Below are 22,972 nucleotides of genomic sequence, written 5' to 3'. Positions count from 1 at the left end.
ACACAAACACACAATTAAAAATTCAAACACATGACAAAAGAAAACTCTTCATTACATTAATACAAACAGTGACTATATGCATTACATTAATATAAAAAAAATATTGTGAACAAATTGTTGACCATGGATGATTAAACTTACTTTGAAAACGGGATAAAGATTTATCAATGCTAATTTTAGGGTCAGCTAGCTTATACAAATGAATGATTTTACGGTTTCTTGTCCAAGGGGGCAAATGTAAAAGATATTTAGCAAATCTGAAGAAGATTGATCGTAGGTACTTTTTATCTGTAACTGTAAAGAATTTCCAGAAAGGAGCAATGTAAAGCAGATGAAGAAGGGCTGTGGCGTTGTAAATGGATGCTAGAATATAACGGTTGAAACGTAGTTTGCTTTTTACAATTACAGCGTAAGAAATGCTAATTTTATGCTCAACGTGAGAAATCAGCAAACAACGTGTGTGGCCTATAGATGTGCCAATTGGGAGGCCCAGGTATGTAATATGGTCTGAGGGTTTAACCAGAGAACCGTCCATATTTATAAGAGGAGTAGAGGGATTTCGCCAATTGAAAAGGATAACTTTGGATTTCTCAGGATTAAAAGACAGACCAATTTTTGAATATTCATCTTTGAGGATTTTGAAATTCTGCTCAATGCGCTGGATTGTATGGCTGACATTCAAGATGTCATCAGCATAACAAATAAGAGACATATCTATTCTCCCAAGAATACATGAAGGAAGACACTTTGCCTGCGCTTCCAGGACACTATTATTGAACAGGGTAGGGGAAGTGATAGCTCCCTGTCTAGTCCCTTTCTTAACAAGGATGGGGTATTGAAGATTCACAAGCATATTCGAGGGAATCGAAGAGTTTGGCCTCACACGAGAATTAATGCAATTATATAGGGAAGGATGAAGAGCTGACTGCAGGCAAAAACGGGATGGAAGTTTTAAACGCACTTTTAGGTTCCTATATAAATCCCTGAGAACACGGACAACTGATCGGTTGACGCCTCGCCTTGCCATATGAAGAAGCATGGAAGAATGAATTAAGGAATCGAACGCTCGTCTAACGTCATGTCCGGCAAGGATCATACTTTCTCCCGAAGATTCAGCGTCGGCGAGGGCAGTAAAAACTGCTGTAAGAGCATGAAAACAGCCAAGATAAGCCTGAAAACCGAACTGATATGGGGGAACGTAACATTTTTGTCTTAACTCTTCAAGAAAAAGAAGCTCAAAAAGTTTGCATGTTGTAGTAGATACGGTGATGGGATGGAAAGAGGAACATAGCCGCTCAGATTTCCCTTTTTTGGGAATCGGAGACAGATGACCAATGCAGAACGAGGACGGAACAATACCTGTCACAAATATCATTTGCATGAGAAGGCTGAGGTGACGCACCAATAGATAACTTCCATTAATGATGTGTAGAGTGCTCACCTTATCTATCCCACAAGACACTTTCTTTTTAAGTTGGGATATGGCTTTTATAATAGTATCACAAGTAATAACAAAATCACGGTTAGGAGATTCATCAATGAATTTGCAGAGCTCGTCACAAAATTGTGACTCCTGTTTTAGTGATCAGGCTCAGAAAATTCATTTGAAAAATGGGATATCCACTCGGACAATGGAATGTCATTCGGGTCTGGCAAATTGGAGGAGATAGTACGGGGTAATAGCTTCCACAGAAGATCAGGTGAATTCCTGACCTTCTCGGAATAAAGTGTCTGCATTTTAGCTCGATGAAGGGCAAGTTCCTTAGCAAAACGTTTTTTTGTCATTTTTCTCAATTCATTGACTATTCCTTGACGGGGGCATAGGCAATCTCTCCATAAATTATACCAAAATTTAGCACGGTCACAAGCTTTAGACAACACTAGATTTTCTGACCCCCCGGGAACTTGGGTACCAACACGTATTTTTTTAAGAGGAACTGCGCTTTTTTCAGCACACAAAAGTGCATGGCAGATTTCTGCGGAGTATATATCAAGAGTTATTCTAACCTCATTAATGTCTTTATTAGAAGACTTTTGCAGAAGATGAAATGGAACTCGGATCTTGTTTAGGATACTATCTGAAATCTCGATGTACTGAGATGTGTCAATTTTATTCCAATCGCGAGAAGTATACCACCTGTGCCGGTGAACAGTATAAGCCTGTAACACTGGAATCTGAGAGGCTTCTAGTTTGAAACTAGAAGCAATAGGAAGATGGTCTGAAACTTGAAAATTGGAAACTACCTCAACACAAGGTATATCAAGGTTATATGACACAACATGGTCGAGGTTAGATGTGCAAGAGGAAGAATGAATGTAAGTAAACTGAGCAGATTTCTGTTGAACTTTAAAATCATCACCAAATATTCCTAATAGTAAAGAAGCATGGATAGAAGCTGAAGACAACCCGCAGTTTAAATCACAATTAAAATCACCTACGATCAAACATGGGATTTTCAGTTTAAGGACATCACGAAGACAAGAGCTAAGTTTACTAACTGCAAAAGCGAAATCTCTCTCCAAATCTTCATCTTTGTAATCTGTGGGTAAATAAACATTTATTATTACGCACTCAACTACTCGAACAGCTAAAAAACTATCACAAGAAAAGAAAACACTAGAATTAAGATTCGGTGCTACATAAGTAGGAATACCACCGGAAGCTCTGTCTTTAGAAGCACTACGTTTAGCTGGAACCGAGAAAGTTTTGAAAGTGGTACTAATGTCAAGTAAACTAAGGCTGTGGTTGGTCAGGAAATGTTCCTGCAAACAAAGAATATCATGATTATGAAGTATATTTTCAAGAATAGGTTTTTTTTTTATAAGACCACCATTAATGTTCCAAGAGAGAAAACGAATATCCATTAATCTACTTAGCTGCCCGTTTATGGGTTTGAGCGTTGCCAGGGCATTTGATACTGTAACATGTGTGATTAAACTCTTTACATGTAATGCAAAACAAGTTCCGAACACATGGATTATCCCTTGTGGAAGAGTGCTCCGAGGAACCACAGCGAGAGCACAGTTCTGCGTTCTTACAATCAGCAGCAAAATGTCCTTGCCGATGGCATCTGAAACACCGTCTAGGTATGAATATGAAATTCTGGACAATTAACTTCTCATAACCCACCTTCACAGAATTTTTCAGAAAAGAATCGAGATCACTCCGTTGTTCAAAATAAATCTTGTAGACACGTGACTTGCCACACTGCAAAGCTTTGACACACTTTGGAATAATTTTTTCTAGATCTTTTTGATTCATTTCTGTCGGAACGCCTTTTATTACACCCATGAAGGCGGGAGATTTAACAGAGGCTGAAAGGTCAGGTTGGAACATTTTCATCTGGTCAGCAACTGAGGAGGCAGCGGGTTTACTTTTTACGACAATTTTCTATCCTGATGCAGGACGTTTCACCTCTGAAATATCGTTTGCAGCTTCCGGACATATTTTATCAATAAAATCTTTCCTTAATAGTCGAGATGAAAGATTGGACGGGCAATTTTTTAGCACAACAGCATAGGTAGGAGGATTGAATTGGTCCTTGGCACAAGACGACTGAGCGGAAGAGGGCCAGGCAGAAGTTGCCTGTACTGCGAAATGTTGCTTATTTAGCTCAGACAAACTGTCAATTTTACGGGAAAGTTCATTCATGCGATAGGTTAATGTTGCAACGATCGCATCACCAATTGTTGGAATTTTGCACGGTGAGTAGATCACGAATTTCGGGATCTTACGTTTTTTTCTTTCGATGCCGTAGATAACCACTTACAAATGTCAAGGACATTTTCATCGTCTTTTTGGCATCTAATTAAACGTGTTCCAATTTCTAGCAACAGATGTAAGACTTCCTTTGCCTTTAGAATGGTTTCATGACTGAAAAAGCTTGTCGACTTAGCAATTATTGTTTCTACTTTGATACCATCGATCATCGATCGAGAAATAAAATTCAATATTGGATTTAAAATAATATCCGAGTCACCCATTATTTCATAATTGCACTTAAGGTAATAATATTTAATAGACAAAAATCCACACCAAATCAATGCCAAAAACCGTCGCCAATATAAACTTTATCCAATCAAGCAGGCAGTGACGTCACAGTGGAGTTACAGCTTAGTAGTCCGAGAAATTGTTTTCAAGGTCACTGAATTAATGAGATTTCAAAATCTAAAAAGATAATCTCATACTGAATCTAAGTCAGGAATTGCAATCACTTACATTCCTTATGAAATATACTTGGGTTGCGTAATAAATAATCCTTTTTGTCACTTACAAATGCTATTTGTTTGGATTGATGTTCACAGGACAAGAGCTGAACAAGAACTGTTATAGATATAGAATTTATCTAAATATAGAATTTGTTTACTCAGGCAGGAAGGATGGGGTACATAGACAGGAAGTAGGGCTCATGATGAATAAGGACGCTGCTAAGTCTTGTTTAGGCTGGGAAGGTATTAATAACAGAATACTAATTGCTCATTTTATGACTAGAAAGTTCGGGGTATCAGTTATAGTAGTATACGCCGCTGTAGAACCGACTGATGGTGATACTAGTGACTCAGATGAATTTTACTTACAGTTACAGGAGCAAATAGACAAGGTCCCAGGTAGAAATATGATGTTATTACTGGGAGATTTTAACGCCCAGGTTGGTAGAAATAAGGATAGATGGTATACTAGGTTAGGTAAATTTGGCGTAGGAAAAGAAAATAGTAATGGATACAGACTTTTGCAATTTTGTAGGTATAACAATCTAGTCATAACCAATACGGTGTTTGGTCATAAAATGGCTCATAACATGGTCATAACATGGTATTCATGTGACGGTAATGCAGCAAACCTTATTGATTATGTTACAGAAAACCGAAGACTTGCAGGATCAATACAAGGTATTAGGATATATAGGAGTCCTGTTATTGATGTTAAAAGTAAAGACCACCATCTAGTTGTGTCTAGGGTTAATTTAAAGCTGAAATATTGGAAGGATAACTACCTCCAGGGAAGTTATGATGTTGGTAGACTCCAGGATGAGAATTTGAGAGAAACTTTCCAGGAGCAGTTGAATACTAAACTTGAGAGTTTAAAATTTGATAATGTGGAAGATGGTTGGAATAATTTTAGAAAAATAATTTGTGAAGTTGCTGAAGGTGTACTAGGGAAGAGAGCTAGAACTGCAGCTAAGAATATTAGTGAAAAAGCTTTATGTTTAATAGAAAGGAGAAAGGACTTGTACAAGAATTATCTGAGTGATAGATCGCATGAAAACAAAAGAAATGTAAAGAAAGGGGAGAAAGCATTGTAAGAAGGTGTGAAGTGGGGGCCATGGATAAAATTGCCGAGGATTTAGAAGATGCAGCTAGATGGCATAATAGTAAAATATTGTACTGGCACGTTAAAAAATTGAGAGGGAGTAGTCATTCCGGACTTGTCCCAGTTAAAGATAGGAATGGGGTGGCAATTAGCGATATGGAAAAAGCTAAAGCGAGATGGGCCGAACATTTTGAGAACTTGCTTAACCGAGATAGAGTTGCACGAAAAAATATAGAGGAAAAGGAAAAAGTCTATAATACCTTGGATGTGAAGGAAGATTTGTTGTGTGAGGAGGAATTAGCAACAGTACTAAAAGGATTAAAAAATAATAAGGCTCCAGGTGCTGATAGTGTGGCAAATGAGTTTATTAAATATGGTGGCTCTGAGGTTAGAAATAAGATACTGAAGATTATAAATATGATTTTTTAAAAAGGGGTAGTACCTAAAAATTTTAGGAAAACCTTAATTAAACCACTGTACAAGAAAGGTGATAAAAGAGAGTGTGGTAATTATCGAGGGATTAGTCTGGTCTCTGTAGGTAGTAAATTGCTTAGTAATATGATACTTTTTAGACTGAGAGATGCCGTAGACAAAGTTTTAAGAGAAGAGCAGTGCGATTTTAGAAAAGGTAGAGGATGTGTCGACCAAATTTTCACTCTTAGGTTAATAATTGAGAAGTGCCTGAGTATTCAAACACCTTTGGTACTCAGTTTATAGATTATGAGCAAGAGTTCGATTCTGTCTATAGAGGGGCTTTAGTAAAGGTTTTATCCTTGTATGTTATACCAGACAAATACATTAAAGTAATTAGTGCTATGTACGAGAATAACACTGCTGCGGTTAAGCTAGAAAATGAGGTTAGCAGCTGGATTTGTATTAAATCAGGAGTTAAGCAGGGTTGTGTTCTATCCACCTTTATATGGATTATTTTGATAGACTTTGTCTTAATAATCAAAGGAAAAGCAATGAGAAACCCTTGAATTAAATGAGTAGGAAAGTATCTCAGGGACTTAGGTTATCCTGTTGATTCAAGCATACTAGGAGAAAGTGTGAGCAAAATGAATGAACTTGTAGAGGTTTTGGGAGTTCAGGGTCCTCTAATTCGTTTGAAAATTAATGTTAAGAAGACCATGTCACTAAGGCTAGGAATAAGTGAAGATGAAAAGGTGACGTTGGATAACGAAAAGATTGATCAGGTGGGTACCTTCACTTACTTTAGTAGTATTATTAGTTAAGACGGTGGGAGCAGTAAAGATGTTAAAAAATAGAATAACCAAGGCTCAGGGTGTTTTTTCGCAGTTAAAAAAAGTTTGGATGAATAGCAAAATAAATCTGCAAATCAAGATTAGAATATTGGAAGCTACAGTGATGAGAGTGGTCAAATATGGCTCTGAAGCATGGGCCCTCCAAAAAGCGGATAAAGATTGCTAGATGTTTTCCAGAGAAATTTCTCAAGGATTGTTCTGGGTACCCGGCTGACTGACCGTATTTCAAACAATAGGCTATACGAAAAATGTGGTTCAATACCGCTTTCTAGGTCTATAATGAAAGAAAGGTTGAGGTGGTTAGGGCATGTTGTGCGGATGAAGGATGACAGATTGCCGAAGATTGTTCTTTTCGGCCAACCATCTAGGGCTAAACGGAAAGCAGGTCGTCCCCGTCTGGCGTGGTAGGACGTCATAAAGAAAGATTTAAAGGAAATGGGAACTTCGTGGGCGGGTGTAAAAAGGGAGGCTTTGAATAGATTGGGGTGGAGGAGGATCGTGCGTAGCTGTGTTGGCCTCAGGCGGCTTGGTGCTGCGATGAGTTGTTAGTAGTAGTAGTAGTAGTATCTAACAATATCCTACACCAGTTTTGATAACAATGAGCATTAACATCACCAGTACTGACAATAGCTGCCAGATTGAGATAGAAAAAAAAAACCATATAGTACACTTTTAGAAATCCCTCCCCCCCCCCCCCACTGATTAACACAAAATCAAACTCACCTTCCCTTCCTTTCTCCCCTTCCACAAAAACTTCCCCTGACAGTGTCAACTTGACCCCTCAATTACAAGAAAAGATAGCATAAATTTACCAGAACTAAAACTTTGGAGATAATGAGTTATGAAAAGAAAACATCCCCCTCTCACCCCCTAATGGATTTCTTTATACAACTGTGGAGATATCTTAGTTTAGTAATAATTGTTTTACACCACATATACAAATATAACCAAAAAAGGAAGCATTACCAACTTTTGTCTACGGAATAACATGTCAAATGTTGGGTATGACTCCACAACCCCTATGATTATGGATACGTTGATCATATATATGCACATGGATAAGGAAATCGAACCTTCAGCATATCAAAATTTAAGTCACAGTGTTACTATATAGTCATTAGGCTACTTTGTGCATAAATTTGGCAAGTTTTTTTTTTTAACAGTAGTATTGAAATCATCAAGCATAAAGAATCATCCCCGTTTACTGGTACTTAGAAAAAAGAGACTATACTCACTAAAAAGAATAGTGTATCTTTTCTAAGTACCAGTAAACAGGGATGATTCTTTACACAGAAGGGTGGGGGGGATTGCATCAGTATTTTTGGTCTGGTAGTCCAGGAGGCATTTCGTGGAGCTGATTGGGGCATGCTATCTGGATTGTACTCTTATTTTTTTAGATTAGTGCAAATTTGCCACCTATTCAGAGTCTTTTTTTCACATTGCAATGTCACTACTAAACAAGTGTAATCACTTTGTTTGGTGAATTATTATACAATATTTTACAAAATTATACAAATATTAAATTATACAAATATATTATACAAATATTATACAAAATTATACAAATCCCTCTCTCAGATAGGCTAATATATTTAATGTAATAAAATGAAAGCATAATACCATAACCAAAGCGGTTTTAGTGCATTCAGAGATAAGAATAGTTTTGAGTTTTTGTTATAGATTCTTTGAGCTTCACAAGCAAAAAAAATTAATGAAGCTGTATTAGCCTAACATAAACTATTTTAAAGTCAAGCATCATTGTCAAAGTTAAATAATAAAGAGCTCAGTTGTTCATTACACTCCATAGATTTACAAGTCATAGAAGTTGTTTCTTTTTGGGGGGTTTGACAACTAAAAATTTTGTTTGGGATCCTTGGTTTCTCTTGAGGCTCTCAACCAGTTGCAGGTTTACCCCTCAAGGTACATATTAACCTAACAATAGAGTACATAGGAAAACATCAGCAGAAGAAAAAAAATTAATGCATCCTTTTCTGATTGTTTTTGCATATATTAGCCTTAAACAAGCAAACTGACTGTGTCATGCTAAGCATTATGCCATGTTCCCCTTTTTAAACTCATCTGTTCATGGGTAGTTAAAGGTACCAGGGGGAGGGAGCAGCACCCAACCCTTTAAATAAAGAATAAAGCAGAAAACTTGATTGTGAGACCAAATCCCCAGTTGTTTTATTGTCTGTTTTGTCATCAGATCTAGTCATAAAGGCAATTAAAATTCCTACTAGGCAAAAGGAAAAAAAAAAGTTTTTTCTAATCACCTTATGTTTACTAATAAGAAGACAAATGAAGAAAAGAGAGTACATAATGTCTTCTAATCTTCTTAATCCAAATAAGAAGTGGCTTTCTATATATAGCAGAGAATGCTAGTGGATTGTTGGTCCAGTTGAAAAATGAAAGCTTACTTTTTACTTGTTTCTTCAGGAGTTTTGTAGGATCAAGCCAGTGCTGAACATGGTTTACATCAGTGTATTGGAGTCCAAAATAATCCTTTTCTGTCAAGTCAAGAGAATAAAACACCTGCTCCAAAAGGTCACTTCCTAAAGCTTTTTTCTGAAAGAGAATCCCATTTAGTCAAACTATCAGTAGAATAACTTTTGATAAACAGCCTTTTTAACAAGTTACTGCTAAAATAATTTTCAAAAAAAAAAAAAATACTTTCTTTTTGTCTAGTGGTGATCAAGAATTTTATACTGCTCCAAACTTATGTTACTGAAAAAAATCAATTCATTTGAAGCTGCAAATATTTTATAAGTATCACATTTCTTCCGGGTAAGTGTTTAGGACTTATTTTTACACAGCTTTTGGAAAACAAATTCTTAGAAAGTGTCTTTCAGAAAAAAAAAGTTTTGAAACACAACAGTTCAGCCAAGAAAAAAAACACATATCCAACACAAGAAAACAGGATTGTGAAAAAAAAATCTTTAAATAGCCTGCAGAAAATAAAAGATCAATTTAAAAAGCTTGCAACACTTTTTTACTGGCCATGAAATCAGTAATTTTTTCTAAATTGTTTTATTTACCAAAAATTTTATTGCAATTTTAGTTCTCTTCACTTGTTACTTTCATCAGAGAAACTTTTTTTTAATTTGTAATTGATTTTCATTAGTACTTTACTGAAAACATAAAACCAAAACAACAAAATTCTGCAACTTTTTTGTTTGAGGCCTTCCATCTATTTTGCAAAGCAGTTGAGTTAGGTGAATATAGCTCTAAGAAATGCATCCAGAGACTTGGTAATGTCCTGGAAGATAATTTGAAGCACTGTATCCACATTGTCTTCCTCTGGAGGTCACTGACCTTTGATGACCTTTAACAATCTCTGTGTTACACATTAAACCTTGCAAAACAGAATTTTTCAATGTTGTACAATTGTTTTTAAACAAAATTGTGAAAAATAAACATATTTGACTGTATTTATTTGTTTTCAAATATTTTATATATGAAAGTGGTACTTATTGGTTAGCTGGAACACTCAAGATTTTTTGTATAGCATCTGGACTTATTACATGGTGTTCATTCTAGTTAGAATGCATTGTAGGCTATAGTGGTATGATAACACTAGTGAGGTGTTGCTCACTCTGTGACAAAGATTTACACTTTAGTTTTTTGGGGTTTAGGGGGACTAAACCCCAGTTTTTTGGTGTTTGGTAGCTAGGTTAGGTTAGATTACATAATTAATATATCTCTTGCTTTATCCCCACACCCTACCCTAATGTGCAAATATACAGCCCAAATTTGTTTCTAAACTATTCTATTTGCATCCTATTTTGTTTTATTTCATTAGCATTAACAAAACTTCCCTTCTCACGTGTGTTCCAGCTAACTGATAAGTACCATGAAATTTAAACACCATCACTGTCATCTACCAAAAAAATTTAAATAGGCTAATATTAATCAATTTAGGTTAGCTTAGATTAGCTAGATGGCTCTTATGTGTTTATTTTATAAACAATTTTCAAGACTTGAAGATTAGACAAAATATTGCAAAATGTGATTGAAAAACAAGGAAAATAGTAAGGATAAAGGTGCTCCCCCTGGAAAATATGTTAACTAGGATAATTTTGCACATTAAGAAGTAAGAACTGTTTTATTAACATGCCTCTTTATGACCAGGAGTGGTTGTAAATTTATACTATTTCCTTCTCAATGCCATCATTTCTACAGATATACCCAAATAAGGGTAAAATTCTACTTTAGCTACTTTTAGCTATCTTGGAAAGGGGTTGGGTTAGAAAAATGAAACTTTCAAGGATGGGTCTACAGACTAAAGTATATCCCAGGAAGGTATTTTGAAGTACCTACCTCCACTTCTTCTCCCTCTAGAGGATTCTGAAATTGGCCTACATGACAAGCCTATACCAGTTGAAATTTTTACAAAACAACATTTTATGTTGGTAAAAAAACAAAAACTTTTTATTATGTAATTTTCAGTTTCTTTTTCTCTGGCTTTAGTTCTGAAAAATGCAATTCCTGTTATTTGAGAAGAATCCTAAGCCATATCAATGTTTTTTTGTTTTTGTTTTTTTAAGTTAGGAAATGTATTCCATATCTTTAGAACACTGTAAATTAGGATTTAGCAAAGTTGTGAAGTTGAAAACAATTTTGTTGTACTTCATTTAAGTAGAAGATCTATTTTGCAAGGTTTACTTTTATAGCACAAAGATTTAAAAGGTCAGGACCCTCTAGAGGGAGAAGGAGTGGAGATATGTACTTTAAAATACCTTCCCAGGACATAGTTTAGCCTGTAGACCCATCTCTGAAAGTTTCATTTTCCTAGCCTAACCCCTTTCCAAGATAGTCAAAAGTAGCTAAAGTCGAATTTTACCCAGATAAGTCTTAGAGTGCATGGAAACTAGTAGGATAAGCTACCTTAACCATAAATTACAATAAAAATGAATGTTAAATTAGGATTCAGGATGTAATTTCATTCTTAAAATTAGGTGTAGTGTATGTCTATTCCAGAGCTATCTCAATATTCTTTACCCTTTATTGTAGGCTAAATAAGCTAGTCAGATTAATTAATGATACTTCAACAGTCAAATTAGTTCCACCCTACACTTTATATACTCTTTAACCTTTAATAGGGCGATTTTTCACTCATCAATGTGCTAAGATCTTACATCTTTTGTCAGAAAATACTTAAAAGTAAACAAAGATCTTATATTAGACTTGGGGATCTTTATAGACTTAGGGCTGAAATTCCACCAACACACAGATCTCATTGCAAATAAGGCAAGCAGGCTGGTTGGTCTAATTAGGCATTTAGACACTAAAACCTTCACTAGACTCTACAAAGCCCTTGTGCAACAAACCATTGAGTATGGAAACATAGTCTGAGGTCCCTCATACATTGGCAATGCTATCAAAATTGAGAAGGTGCAGAGACATCCCACTAAACAACTCCCTGGACTAAAAGAAATACCATATGAAGAGCACTTGAAACAAATGAAGCTACCAAGCCTAAACTATAGAAGAAAAAGAGGGGACCTGGCCCAGATTTACAAATCTGGATCTGATTGAGAAATGATCTAGATAGAACCAAGTTTGAAAAATTCTTCTGTACTCAGACTAATGTCTATACTAGGGGTAATTCTGCAATAATCCAGAAACAAACAGACACAAATAGACAGAGATCTTCTTTCTGGTCAGTTAGAGCAGTTAAAGACTGGAACTTGTTACCCAAAGTAGTGTCAGAACCAATTCTAAACAGCTTCAAAAACTGTCTTGACAAGCATCTACAGAAAGAAGTGTTTATTCATAATACATAACATACAAAAGTGATATGACTTTGTGCACTATGTTGAGCCAAGATTAGAGAGTGCCACAACAGGATATGATATCCTAGTAAGAGGCACTGTTCCTGTAAGTATATCTTTTGTCATTTTTATGCAAAAGTCTTTCATCATTCTGCTCTGATCAGCAGTCTGAGAACAATGATGAGCATATCATCAATGTTCTCTCATCATTGTTCTATATGGCAGAAAGACGGCATCTTTCATGCTTGTTGCTAACAGGGCTGCTTTTTCACTCATCAATGTGCTAAGAGCTTACATCTTTTGTCAGAAAATGCTTGAAAATGAAATCTTTGAACTAATATCTTATATCTTTTTTTTTTAATGCAAATGTCTTTCATCCTTCTGTTCTGATCAGCAGTCTGAGAACAATGATGAGCATATCATCAAAGTTCTCTTATCATTGTTCTGTATGGTAGAAAGATAGCATCTTTCACACTTTTTGCCAACATCAGTGAGCTGTAAGATCTTAGATCAAAGATGAGTTGAAAAAACAATAATCTTTGAAGAAATATCTTAGTGCAGTAAAATTCTACTTTAGCTACTTTTGGCTATCTTGGAAAGGGGTTAGGTTAGGAAAATGAAACTTTCAGGGATGGATCTACAGGCAAAAGTATGTCCCAGGAAGGTATTTGAAGTACCTACCACCACTCCTTCTCTCTCTAGAGGGTCCTGAAATTTGCCAATATGACCTATTGAAATTCTGACACAAAAACATTATACCTTAATTTTCAGTTATCAGTTTCTTTTTCTTTGGCTTTAGTCCTGACAATACAATTCCTGATATTTGTGTAGAATTTTAAGCCATATCAAAGTTGTTGTTTTTTAATTTAGGAAATGTATTTGCATATCTTTAAAACCTTATAAATTGGGATTAAGCAAAGTTGTGAAAGTGAAAACAATTTTGTTGTACTTCATTTGAGCAGTAGATATATTTTGCAAAGGTTTCACTTTTATAACACACAGATTTTTAAAGGTCAGGACCCTCTAGAGGGAGAAGGACTGAAGGTAGGTAATTCAGAATACCTTCCCAGGACATACTTTAGCCTGTAGACCCATCTCTGAAAGTTTCATTTTCCTAATCTAACGCCTTTCCAAGATAGCCAAAAGTAGGGTAAAAGACTTTGGGATACCACCAGATGGCTAATTTGACAGTGTATATATATACAAATCTAAAATTACCCAACCAGTATTTTAAGCCTAGGAGTTCAGCTGGACAAAAGGAAACATATTAAGAAAATAATTCTCACTCCATAATATGTAGAATAACCTGAGTTAACACATTTTGCTGGGGGAGAGCCTTTATCTTCACTTCTTTGCCTGTTTCTCCAGTTTTTCAAAGAAACTCATGAATTTCTTAGAGCCTATATATTCACAGAATATATACCCTCACCCACCTAGTGTGTAAATATACCTAGAATTGCATCCTCAATCTAAATATAACATCCATTTGCATCACAGATGAACTTTACTCCCATATTAACCATGTGATGGATGTCCAAAGACTTCTTTTTGGGAAAGACCACTTTTCTTTAGCATTCTGGAAAAATAGCAATGGCTTTTTGGACCACCCCTATTTTACTAGCCTATAGCAAGATGCAATCACCTTAATCCATTTGAGAGCTTTAAGGTCTTCTGGACCTGTAGTGCTCTTGAGTTGACAACTCCCAATTGAACCTCCACTGCCTCTTCTCCCACTCCTTGTCAAGGTGGCATTTGAAAGACTGGATGGAGGGAATGCTGACAGTTGAGTCCTTCAACTGATTCCAGTGGTTTATGACTCTTCTTGAGAAGTACATTTAATGAGTTATCAATTGGGAGCTTAACTTTTGCAGCTTCTTGGAGTGTCCTCTTGTGCAATGATGGCTAGTGCTATGACTGCTGCTAAAGATGGTAGAGTTTTCTTCTCAAAGTTTGTAAGTCAGCATCATATTGCTATGCATGTGTCTGTAGACAAGGGTATATAGCTTAAGTTGCTTGAGGTGGTCCTTATATGAAGTTGATTTTAGGCTTTTCATGCACTTTGTTGCTTGCCTCTGAACATTTTCAATGAGTCTTACATCTTGCAAATAAGAAGGACCTGCAAGGCACATGCCAAAATTGAGATGGGGTCTGATAAAAAAAAGAGCTTTATATAATTTTATGAATATTGTTGCCTCTTGGCTACTGATGGTCTGTTTTAATAGGCCAAGGCAGGAATTTGCACAGGAAGCAACATGCTGGATGTGGATCTTCAACTTGTCATTAATGATGACACCAAGGTCATTTTCTTCTTCTCTATTCTCTAGATGCTCAATTGTTTTTTGTTATGGGATTGTAAATTGAGTAGGTTTCCATTGGTTTGTTAGGTCCAAGGTGCAAAATACAGTATTTGATTGTATTGAATTGAAGGAGCCAGTCTTGAGTCCAATCCTGTAGCCTGTCTGTGTCATGTTGGATGGTCTGTGAATTTGCAATGCCAAACAGTTTGGCATCATCAGCAAACATCAGCAATCAGCATACTAATATCTACATGATTGAAAATGTTGTTGATGTACATCAAGAAAAGGGTTGGGCCTAGTACAATTTCCTGTGGTACCCTGCTCATTATCATGGTCTCATGGGAGTAGATTGGCTGGCCACCTATCTCAAATAAGCAGACTTTCTGCTTGTGGTTGGAGAGGAAATTCATTAGCCAGTCTATCACAGCTGAATTGATGCCAGAGGCAGATAATTTAGAGTGCAATCAAATGTGCAGTACCTTGTCAAAAGCCTTGGCAAAGTCCAGCAGCAGTAGGTTGACTGGATGTCCTCGGTCAATCAGATTTGTAATTTCTTTGTATGATTCAAATAGGTTTGTTTTAATTGATTTTCCTGTCTGGAATCCATGCTGCTTGGGCAACAAGATCTTGTTTTTGGTTAAATGTTTGAGAATTGAATTGTTGACTATATGTTCAAGTACCTTAACAACAGCTGAAGTTAGGCTAATAGGTTGATAATTTTCAGATTTGATGTGATAAGCTTTTTTGAATACCACCATTATGTTGGCTACTTTCCAGTCTGCTGGTAGCTCTCTAGAGATAAGTAATGTCTGGAAGATTCTTGTGAGGGGCTCTGCTATCACTTCTGCAGTTTCTTTTAATAGTCTGGGATGTATATTATTGGGTCCTGGCAACTTGTTAGCATCTAGTTTCAGTAGATGTTTAAGGACATCTTTAGGCAATACGTGGGGCTTTTACATCCTATTTTGGTGGGGAAGGCAATCTGGTTCAGTGGTGAAAACTGAGACAAATTGTAGGTTCAGTAAGTCAGCAAGCTTGTTAGTGTCTATAGTTTCTTCACCTTGCTCTGTTATCAGTTTTTTTATACACCGTCTATTGTGGTCATGGCTAGAGACATAGGCCTACCACCAAAACTTCTTTGGGTTTGTCTTGGCATCATCAGCAAGTTTGGATTCAAAGCTTGTGTGCAAGGCCTGCGTCAAGTTTTTAAGTTTGTTCTGGCTTTTGGAATATTTCTCTCTATTTTCAGGGGAGTGGTGTTTTTTATATTTCTTCAATTGTCTGCTTTTACAGTTGATTTCCCTCTTAATCTCTTTTGTTATTATCAAAAGTGTTCTTGGTTTGGGGACAAGCTTGCTTGAGGTGTACTGATTTGCTTTGCTTATCAGTAATTCTTTGAAGCAATGTGAGGGCAGTAACAAGAACCCAGCCTTCTTTGACAAATTTTCACTAATAATTTGTCAGCATCAAATAAAAATATGGTCTCTGTTTTGACAAGCAATTTAAAAAAAAGAATATATGTAATATTTGTGATTTAAAGAATAGCCTAAATATTAAGCAATAAAAATTAGGCCTGCATTTTTAGAATCAGAAGAAAGTTAGGTTTCTGTTAATATGTGAATAAAAGTGAAACAATAAAAGGATATATACATCAAAATAGAATAGCCTAATTGATCTTTCCAAAAAGAGGTCCTTGTAGGTAAGTCAATAAACTAATAGCCTAATTTCAAGTACTTAATCTTCAACATTTTTGATAATAACCATACTGATAGGGTAAGACACCCAGTAGTCGGCCACCTGCCTATTCTTGGACAGAATCTTTTATACTATTTTAATAACCAATTTGCAATGAGCTGTTTGTATGTCTGAGTTTAGGCAGAATTGTCACTTGTTAGTGAATTCAAAAATAGGAGGCATTGTACAAGAGAAACTATTTGAATTAGTAACCTACTTGTTCAGAAATTCTTCAGAAATTTTTTGATACAAAAATTAAGTTTCTAGGTGGTATAATAAAGTAATTAGAGAAGTTTAAATGTCAAAAAGTTTTCAAAGTGATTAAAGTGTCCAACTACTGGGTGTCTTACCCTACATAGCTTAGATTTTTAGCTGGTCAATATCTACAAAACCATATTATTGAGTTAGGAATAAAGTGAATACACCATTTGATGCTTTTTTTTATGATGATTACGAATATAATAAGTATTTCTATCGGAAATGAATTTCAGCCCCCCCCCTATATAGGCTATACCTAACCGAACCCGTAATTGGCCTATATAGGGGGGGGGGCTGAAGCTCATTTCCAATAGAAATACTTATTATATTTGTAATCAGCATAAAAAAAGGCATCAAATGGTGTATTCACTTTTGTCCTAACTCAATAATATGATTTTGTAGATATTGACCTTTTAGCTTTTCCCTGATAGCCTATGTACAATTTTCCCAATTCCTCTTTGGTAACAAGATGCAAGGGTTTTAGTTTTACATAATTTTGCTCAATTGAATACTGGTTTTTCACCCTAGGTAAAGTTGAATTTTATCTCTTAGTGCTAAAAAAAGGTCCTAATTTAAATAAGCTAGTTGAACTACTTACTGAGACTTCAACAGTCAAATCAGTTCCATCCAAGACAATCACTTTACACACCAGCAAATTCTTGTTTGTTTTGACAGGTTGGATACTTTGCTGAAAAGACTGCAAGCCACCTCTCACTACCCCGTTAGACTGAGGCTGCTTAGTTTTACGTCTACTTAGAAACCTTAACATAATGGAATGTATAACCACAGTTTAAATACAGCTTTGAAATTTTGTTTTTGGCCCTCACTTAGTGTTGGGCGATATTCGATAACGATATCGATATATCGATATATCGGACGAAATATCGATATCTAATATCGAAACGTAAATATCGATATCGAAAACGATATTTCGGAATTTTCCAGTATTTTCAGCTTTTCTCGCCATCTACTCGTGAATGACCAACAGAAAAGATCCCACAGAGAAAAAAGTTTTCCAAATCTTCCAGAAAAAGAACAATAACCTATGAAATCCAATGACTCATAAGACGGAGCTAATGAATGCTCCTGAAACTTTGAAATAAACAACAATGACAGTGTCATTCTTTATCATTCCACAGTTTGTATGTTTTTTAAAGGAATGATTGTAACTTTTGTTAACTAACAGAGGAATGTGCGATTTTATGTAGTTTTATTTAGAATTTACCGCAATTAACATGTCTGTGTTGGTAAGTAAATTTTTATGCTGGAAGTGCAATATCCTCCAAAAATGTGTAATTGGTCTCAGTTAACAAGTTTTTTTGTCATATTTACAAGTAGAATCAAACAGTTCGTGGTAACGAACTGTAAGTTAGAAGCGACCTGGCTCAATGGTAACCGAAACTCTAGAAAACAGGTTTTTGATACCAATAGATACATCAAAAGAAAAGATTTCAATGCTGATTTCAAATATATAACTTTCATCAAGTTTAGTGCTACCCATCAAAAGTTACGCGGCTGAGAAAATTTGGCTGATTTTAAAAAAAAGGGGGAAAGACCCCCTAAGGGTTATAGAACCTTAATAAAAATCACACCATCATATTCAGGGTATCAGAGAACCCCACTGTAGAGGTTTCAAGCTCCTATCTGCAAAAATACGGCATTTTGCATTTTTTGCCAGAAGAAAGATCACGGATGCGTGTTTATTTGTTTTTTGTTTTTTTTTTCCCAGGGGTGATTGTATCGACCCAGTGGTCCTAGAATATTGCGCGAGGGCTCAATGGAACGGAAATGAAAAGTTCTAGTGCCGCTTTAAAGTGACCCAAAAAAATGTAGGGCAGCTAGGCCCTCTCCACGCTTCTTTTTTCCCAAAATCACCCGATTAGAATTTTGAGATAGCCATTTTGTTCAGCATGGTCGAAAATATAATGAATATGTCTTTTAGGATGACTTAATCCCCCGAAGTCCCCAGGGGGAGGGCTAAAAGTTATGAACTTTACCCAATGTTAACATGTAGTATTGGTTATTGGGAAGTATACAGAAGTTTTCAGGAGGGTTTTTTTCTGGTAGTGGGGGGGAGGGGTCGGGAGTTATGTTGGAGGATCTTTCCATGAAGGAAGTTATCATGGGGGAAGAAAAATTGCCATGAAGGGGGCGCCGGACTTGCCAGCATTATTTATTGGTTATTGGGAAGTATACAGACATTTTCAGGAAGGATTTTTTTCTGGAGGGGGGGCTAGAGGAGGGGGTTACTCTGGAGAAACTTTCCGTGGAGGATGTTTCTTTGGAGTAAGGGACATTTCTATGGAGGGGGCGCTGGATTTCCAAGCATTATTTAAAAAACGATCAGAAATTAAATAAAAAAAACACAAGTTTTTTCAACTGAAAGTAAGAAGCAACATTAGAACTTAAAACGAACAGAAATTATAACGTATGTGAGGGGGTTCTCCCCCAAGTCAATACCTTGCTCTTTACGCTACAGTTGTTTTAGTGCTTTCAAAAGAGCTATCTCTTCTAATTAAACGGCCTTTGTGATTCGGGGGTTTGTGAATCAAATTTTTTTTAACTTTTAACGCAAAGAGCGTGGTATTGACTAAGGAGAGAACCTCCTCATATACGTAATAACATATACGTAATAAAATAAACAATAAAAAAAACAAGTGATACGGCTCAATAGTAATCGAAACTTTTAAAAACGGAATTTTGATGTCAATAAACGTGTTTATAATGCTGATTCTAAATATAAAAATTTTATTAAGTTTAGTATTACTCATCAAAGGCTACGAGCCTGAGAAAATTTACCCAATTTTTTAAAGAGGGGGAAATCATCCCCTACAAGTGAAAGAATTTTAATGAAAAGCACGCCGTCAGATTCAGCGTATCAGAAAACCGTATTACATAGGTTTCAAGCTCATATCTGCAAAAATCTGCAACTTTGTATTTTTTGCCAGAAGAAAAATATACGAATATAGAAGTTAGTTACGTAAGTTAATTTGTAAATTACGTCATAACCAAATTTAGAAACATCCATTTAGAAAAAGAAAAGTAAAATTTGTATGAAAATTTTGTTTGCTTATTTAATTACGGTGAGCCAAACTAAAAGCTGAATTAACTAAAAAACGATCATAAATTAAATTAAAAAAAATAAAGTTTTTAAAACTGAAATTAAGAATCGACGTTATAACTTAAAACTAACAGAAATTATTCCGTGTATGAAAGGGGCTGTCCCCTCCTCAATGCCTCGCTCTCTACGCTGAAGTTTGACTCTGTCTCACAACTTTATTTTCTAAAACAATAAAAAACTTTAGCGTAAAGAGCGAGGCTGTGAGGAGGGGACAGCCCCTTTCATATACAGACTAATTTCTGTTCGTTTTATGTTTTAACGTCGTTCCTTACTTTCAGTTTTAAAAGCTTTTTTTTTATTTAATTTCATTAAGGGTCTCCTAGAAGGGTCGTGATTCTACCTGGTTGATAACAAATTAGGCTATATGAAAACCTTGTGTGGAGTTATAGCTTAGTAAAGTTTTGCGGGAACAAAGGCAGTCACGCACCCTGTTTGAATGAGTCCCCCTTAGATTTATGTGAAATTCTCAGTACGATTTTGGAAAACTTATAAAACTAAAAAAAACTTAGCTTAGACTAGGCTATAGTGGAGGGTTTACATTTGGTAAAAACCTCCAAGTGCTTGGCTAATGCATAATCTTTGACAAGTAGGCTATCCTGATCAAAATACACTCATCCTAAACATTTAAAACAGGCCCCCAATCTTGGGCATAATGTATAGGTTTATGCATTTGGTATGCGGTGTAAATTTGCAGGTGGCACAATAATTTAGCTAGGATGAAAGTGAATACATCACTTGATGCCTTTTTTAGGCTCTTTCATAATCGAATAATTGCTTCTGTTGCACATTGCATCTTGAGCCCTTAAAGGGGCCCTGAAGGTATTTTATATGAATTATGAAAGAGCATAAAAAGTATCAAATGATGTATTCACTTTCATTCTAGTAGATTATATGGTTCACTGCAAAGTTACCATGAAATTTACCCACCCCCACCACCCAAAAGTGCAAATATAGTACCAGAAATGTTTAAAGCAAAATTACAAAATTAAAAAATAAGTGATACTTTTTTTTAAAGCATTTTAAAACTTTAAACATTAGGAAAACAGTTTATTTTTGTGTTGCCCAATAAATGAGGTTTGATTGTTATTTTTTGGAATATATTACTCTTGAATAACTTATTTATAAATTAGTGATATGTTTTTAACAACTTTTCAGTAACTTAACTACTGTTGATAACTTCTTTGTGTGGTTAAAAAAATTAAATACCTTTGGGGCCCCTTTAAGGGCTCAAGATGCAACTTGCAACAGAAGCAATTACTGAATTATGAGGGATATCACCCCCCTGATGGAAGGGCAACCGAGCTTACCTAGCGCTCCGCAACGTCGCTTGACTCCTGGATTGTACCTTATGACATGCGCAAGAAATACTCTGATTGGCAAAAAGCTACTAAAAGAAGTGAAACTACGGACCCTCCTTCCGACCATACCTGTCAAGCGGACCTTCTATAGAAAGATGAGCCTCAAGCTCCGAAAATTATTTTTTTTTACAGTTTATATGTTTTTATGACTTTTGTGCTTTCACACTAGTTCATTTTTTATGGATGATTAAATGAGTCTTATTCGTTTTCATTATATTCGATGTTAACTGACCACTTCGAAAGAGGTATACAAGTCGTAAGAAAACTAGTTTTTGAGATTTCAAGATGGATATATTATGGACATATTATAGACAAAATATGGACATAATTTGGCTCAAAAGGACACATTTTTGGATGCTCAAGGGACATATTCATTGACCAAAAAGTTCGCAACCCTTAAGGCCTGTTTATTAATAAAATCATCATTGTGACAATGATGATGTGACAATGATGGTTATGGGGCTTATAGCCCCATAACCCAAAATACTTTTATTGATTCCCAGCTGGGTAAGTGTCGAAGTAGAATTTCTCAGCCCACCTCGTAAAAATCAGGGTTTAAGTCAGGTACAGGGAACCTATGCTAGGTAAATATGCAACCTCAGACTGGTATAGCCTCGTACGTTGGGGATAAAAAGTATCAATCAAGCTTTTAGACCATAATTTTAGCTCTTCAACGGAAATTAACAACCTCCCTTTGCCACACAGGGTCAGGAGGCTTAAATTATAGTTTGAAGGTTAGATTGACACTGCTATTACCACGGCACTAGTTTCTTGTCCGAACAGTCCGAGGTTGCATAGGTCCCTGTGATGAAGCAGGTATGAAGTATGTAATGGGTAAGTCAGAGGGCCTCTTTCAAAAATGTAGAAGTGCACTAAAGGGTTCTGTAATGTTGCCTGTTTGTGTGTCCTGTTTTTATGCTGCTTCTATGCTCAGTCAGGAAGAATGAGTCTGATGATTTTTTCCTTTGGTAATTAGATAGTGTCACAGCCTCTCCAGGTTGTACTCGGTTGATTTGATTATTCTTTAGGCAGATGCGTTTCCGACAACTCGTATAGCCTAGACTCTACCGCCTAGACTCTAGGCGGTAACACTGTCTTGACTTTGAAATCTCATTAATGTCAGAGTATTGTCTTGCTACATGGCTCTTGGACTAGTAGATAACATTTCTGTAAAACAGATTGGCAAAATATGATATTTTGCCAAATAATTGATATTTAGAAATTTAGCTGATAATATAGTGTAATCTTTCATCATTTTCTTTTGCTTATTGATCTAGAGTACATAGCAAAATCCAACCCTATATCCCAAATCAAATCCCCACATTTGGTCCAGTATTTGCTGGTTGTTACTTCCACTTTATTTAACAAAATGAGTTCCATTGGATTCTATTTGCCTCTGAATGTTTAATATATTGCAGGTCCAGGTCTCTACCAGTTTTTGAAAAATGCCAAGTCCTTTGTGGGAATATTTTACAAAAGTATCGGCTAAGTCTGCACTATGCAAAATATGCAAAAAACGTGTTGCTATCTCTGGAAATACCACCAACATTAATGCTCATCTCAAGACAAACCACAAAAAAACAATACCAAAGCATAAAAGGAAGTACATCGGCCGGGGGTGCCAGTGTTAACCCTGATTCTGATTCGTGCCCATCTGATGATGAACATTATTCAAGTAAAATTGTCCCATCACATAGCCAAAACTAAACCAGACCTTTGAGTCAAGCTAGTGACCCTACTCAAGTTACCCGTGATAGAAGTGACCAGACTGACTCAGGAGCACCAAGTGCAAAGCAGCCGAGAATTGACTCGTTGTTACAGACCAAGTACAGTGCAAAGCACCCTAAAACTGTAAAA

The 22,972-nt window shown here is 36.0% G+C and overlaps 1 protein-coding gene across 1 annotated transcript in view; it reads right to left on the bottom strand.

The window, feature by feature from the left end:
• yrt (erythrocyte membrane protein band 4.1-like yurt) overlaps window positions 1-17,455 on the bottom strand; it is an 86,764-nt gene extending 69,309 nt beyond the window's left edge. The window contains exons 1-2 of the mRNA XM_089087512.1: window positions 17,235-17,455; window positions 8,994-9,141 (exon numbers count right to left, since the gene is read on the bottom strand). Coding sequence (XP_088943638.1) covers window positions 8,994-9,141; window positions 17,235-17,405 — 319 coding nt within the window. The 5' untranslated portion in view covers window positions 17,406-17,455. The remainder of the gene's footprint in view (window positions 1-8,993; window positions 9,142-17,234) is intronic.
• Window positions 17,456-22,972: the final 5,517 nt, after the last annotated feature.

Source organism: Artemia sp. Qi Xiang Cuo, chromosome 1 (genome assembly GCF_049724085.1).
Source record: "Artemia sp. Qi Xiang Cuo chromosome 1, ASM4972408v1, whole genome shotgun sequence".
Classification (NCBI taxonomy): Eukaryota; Metazoa; Arthropoda; class Branchiopoda; order Anostraca; family Artemiidae; genus Artemia; species Artemia sp. Qi Xiang Cuo.
The sequence above is the reverse complement of the archived record's forward strand: the minus strand, read 5'-3'. Positions and strand labels throughout refer to the sequence as shown.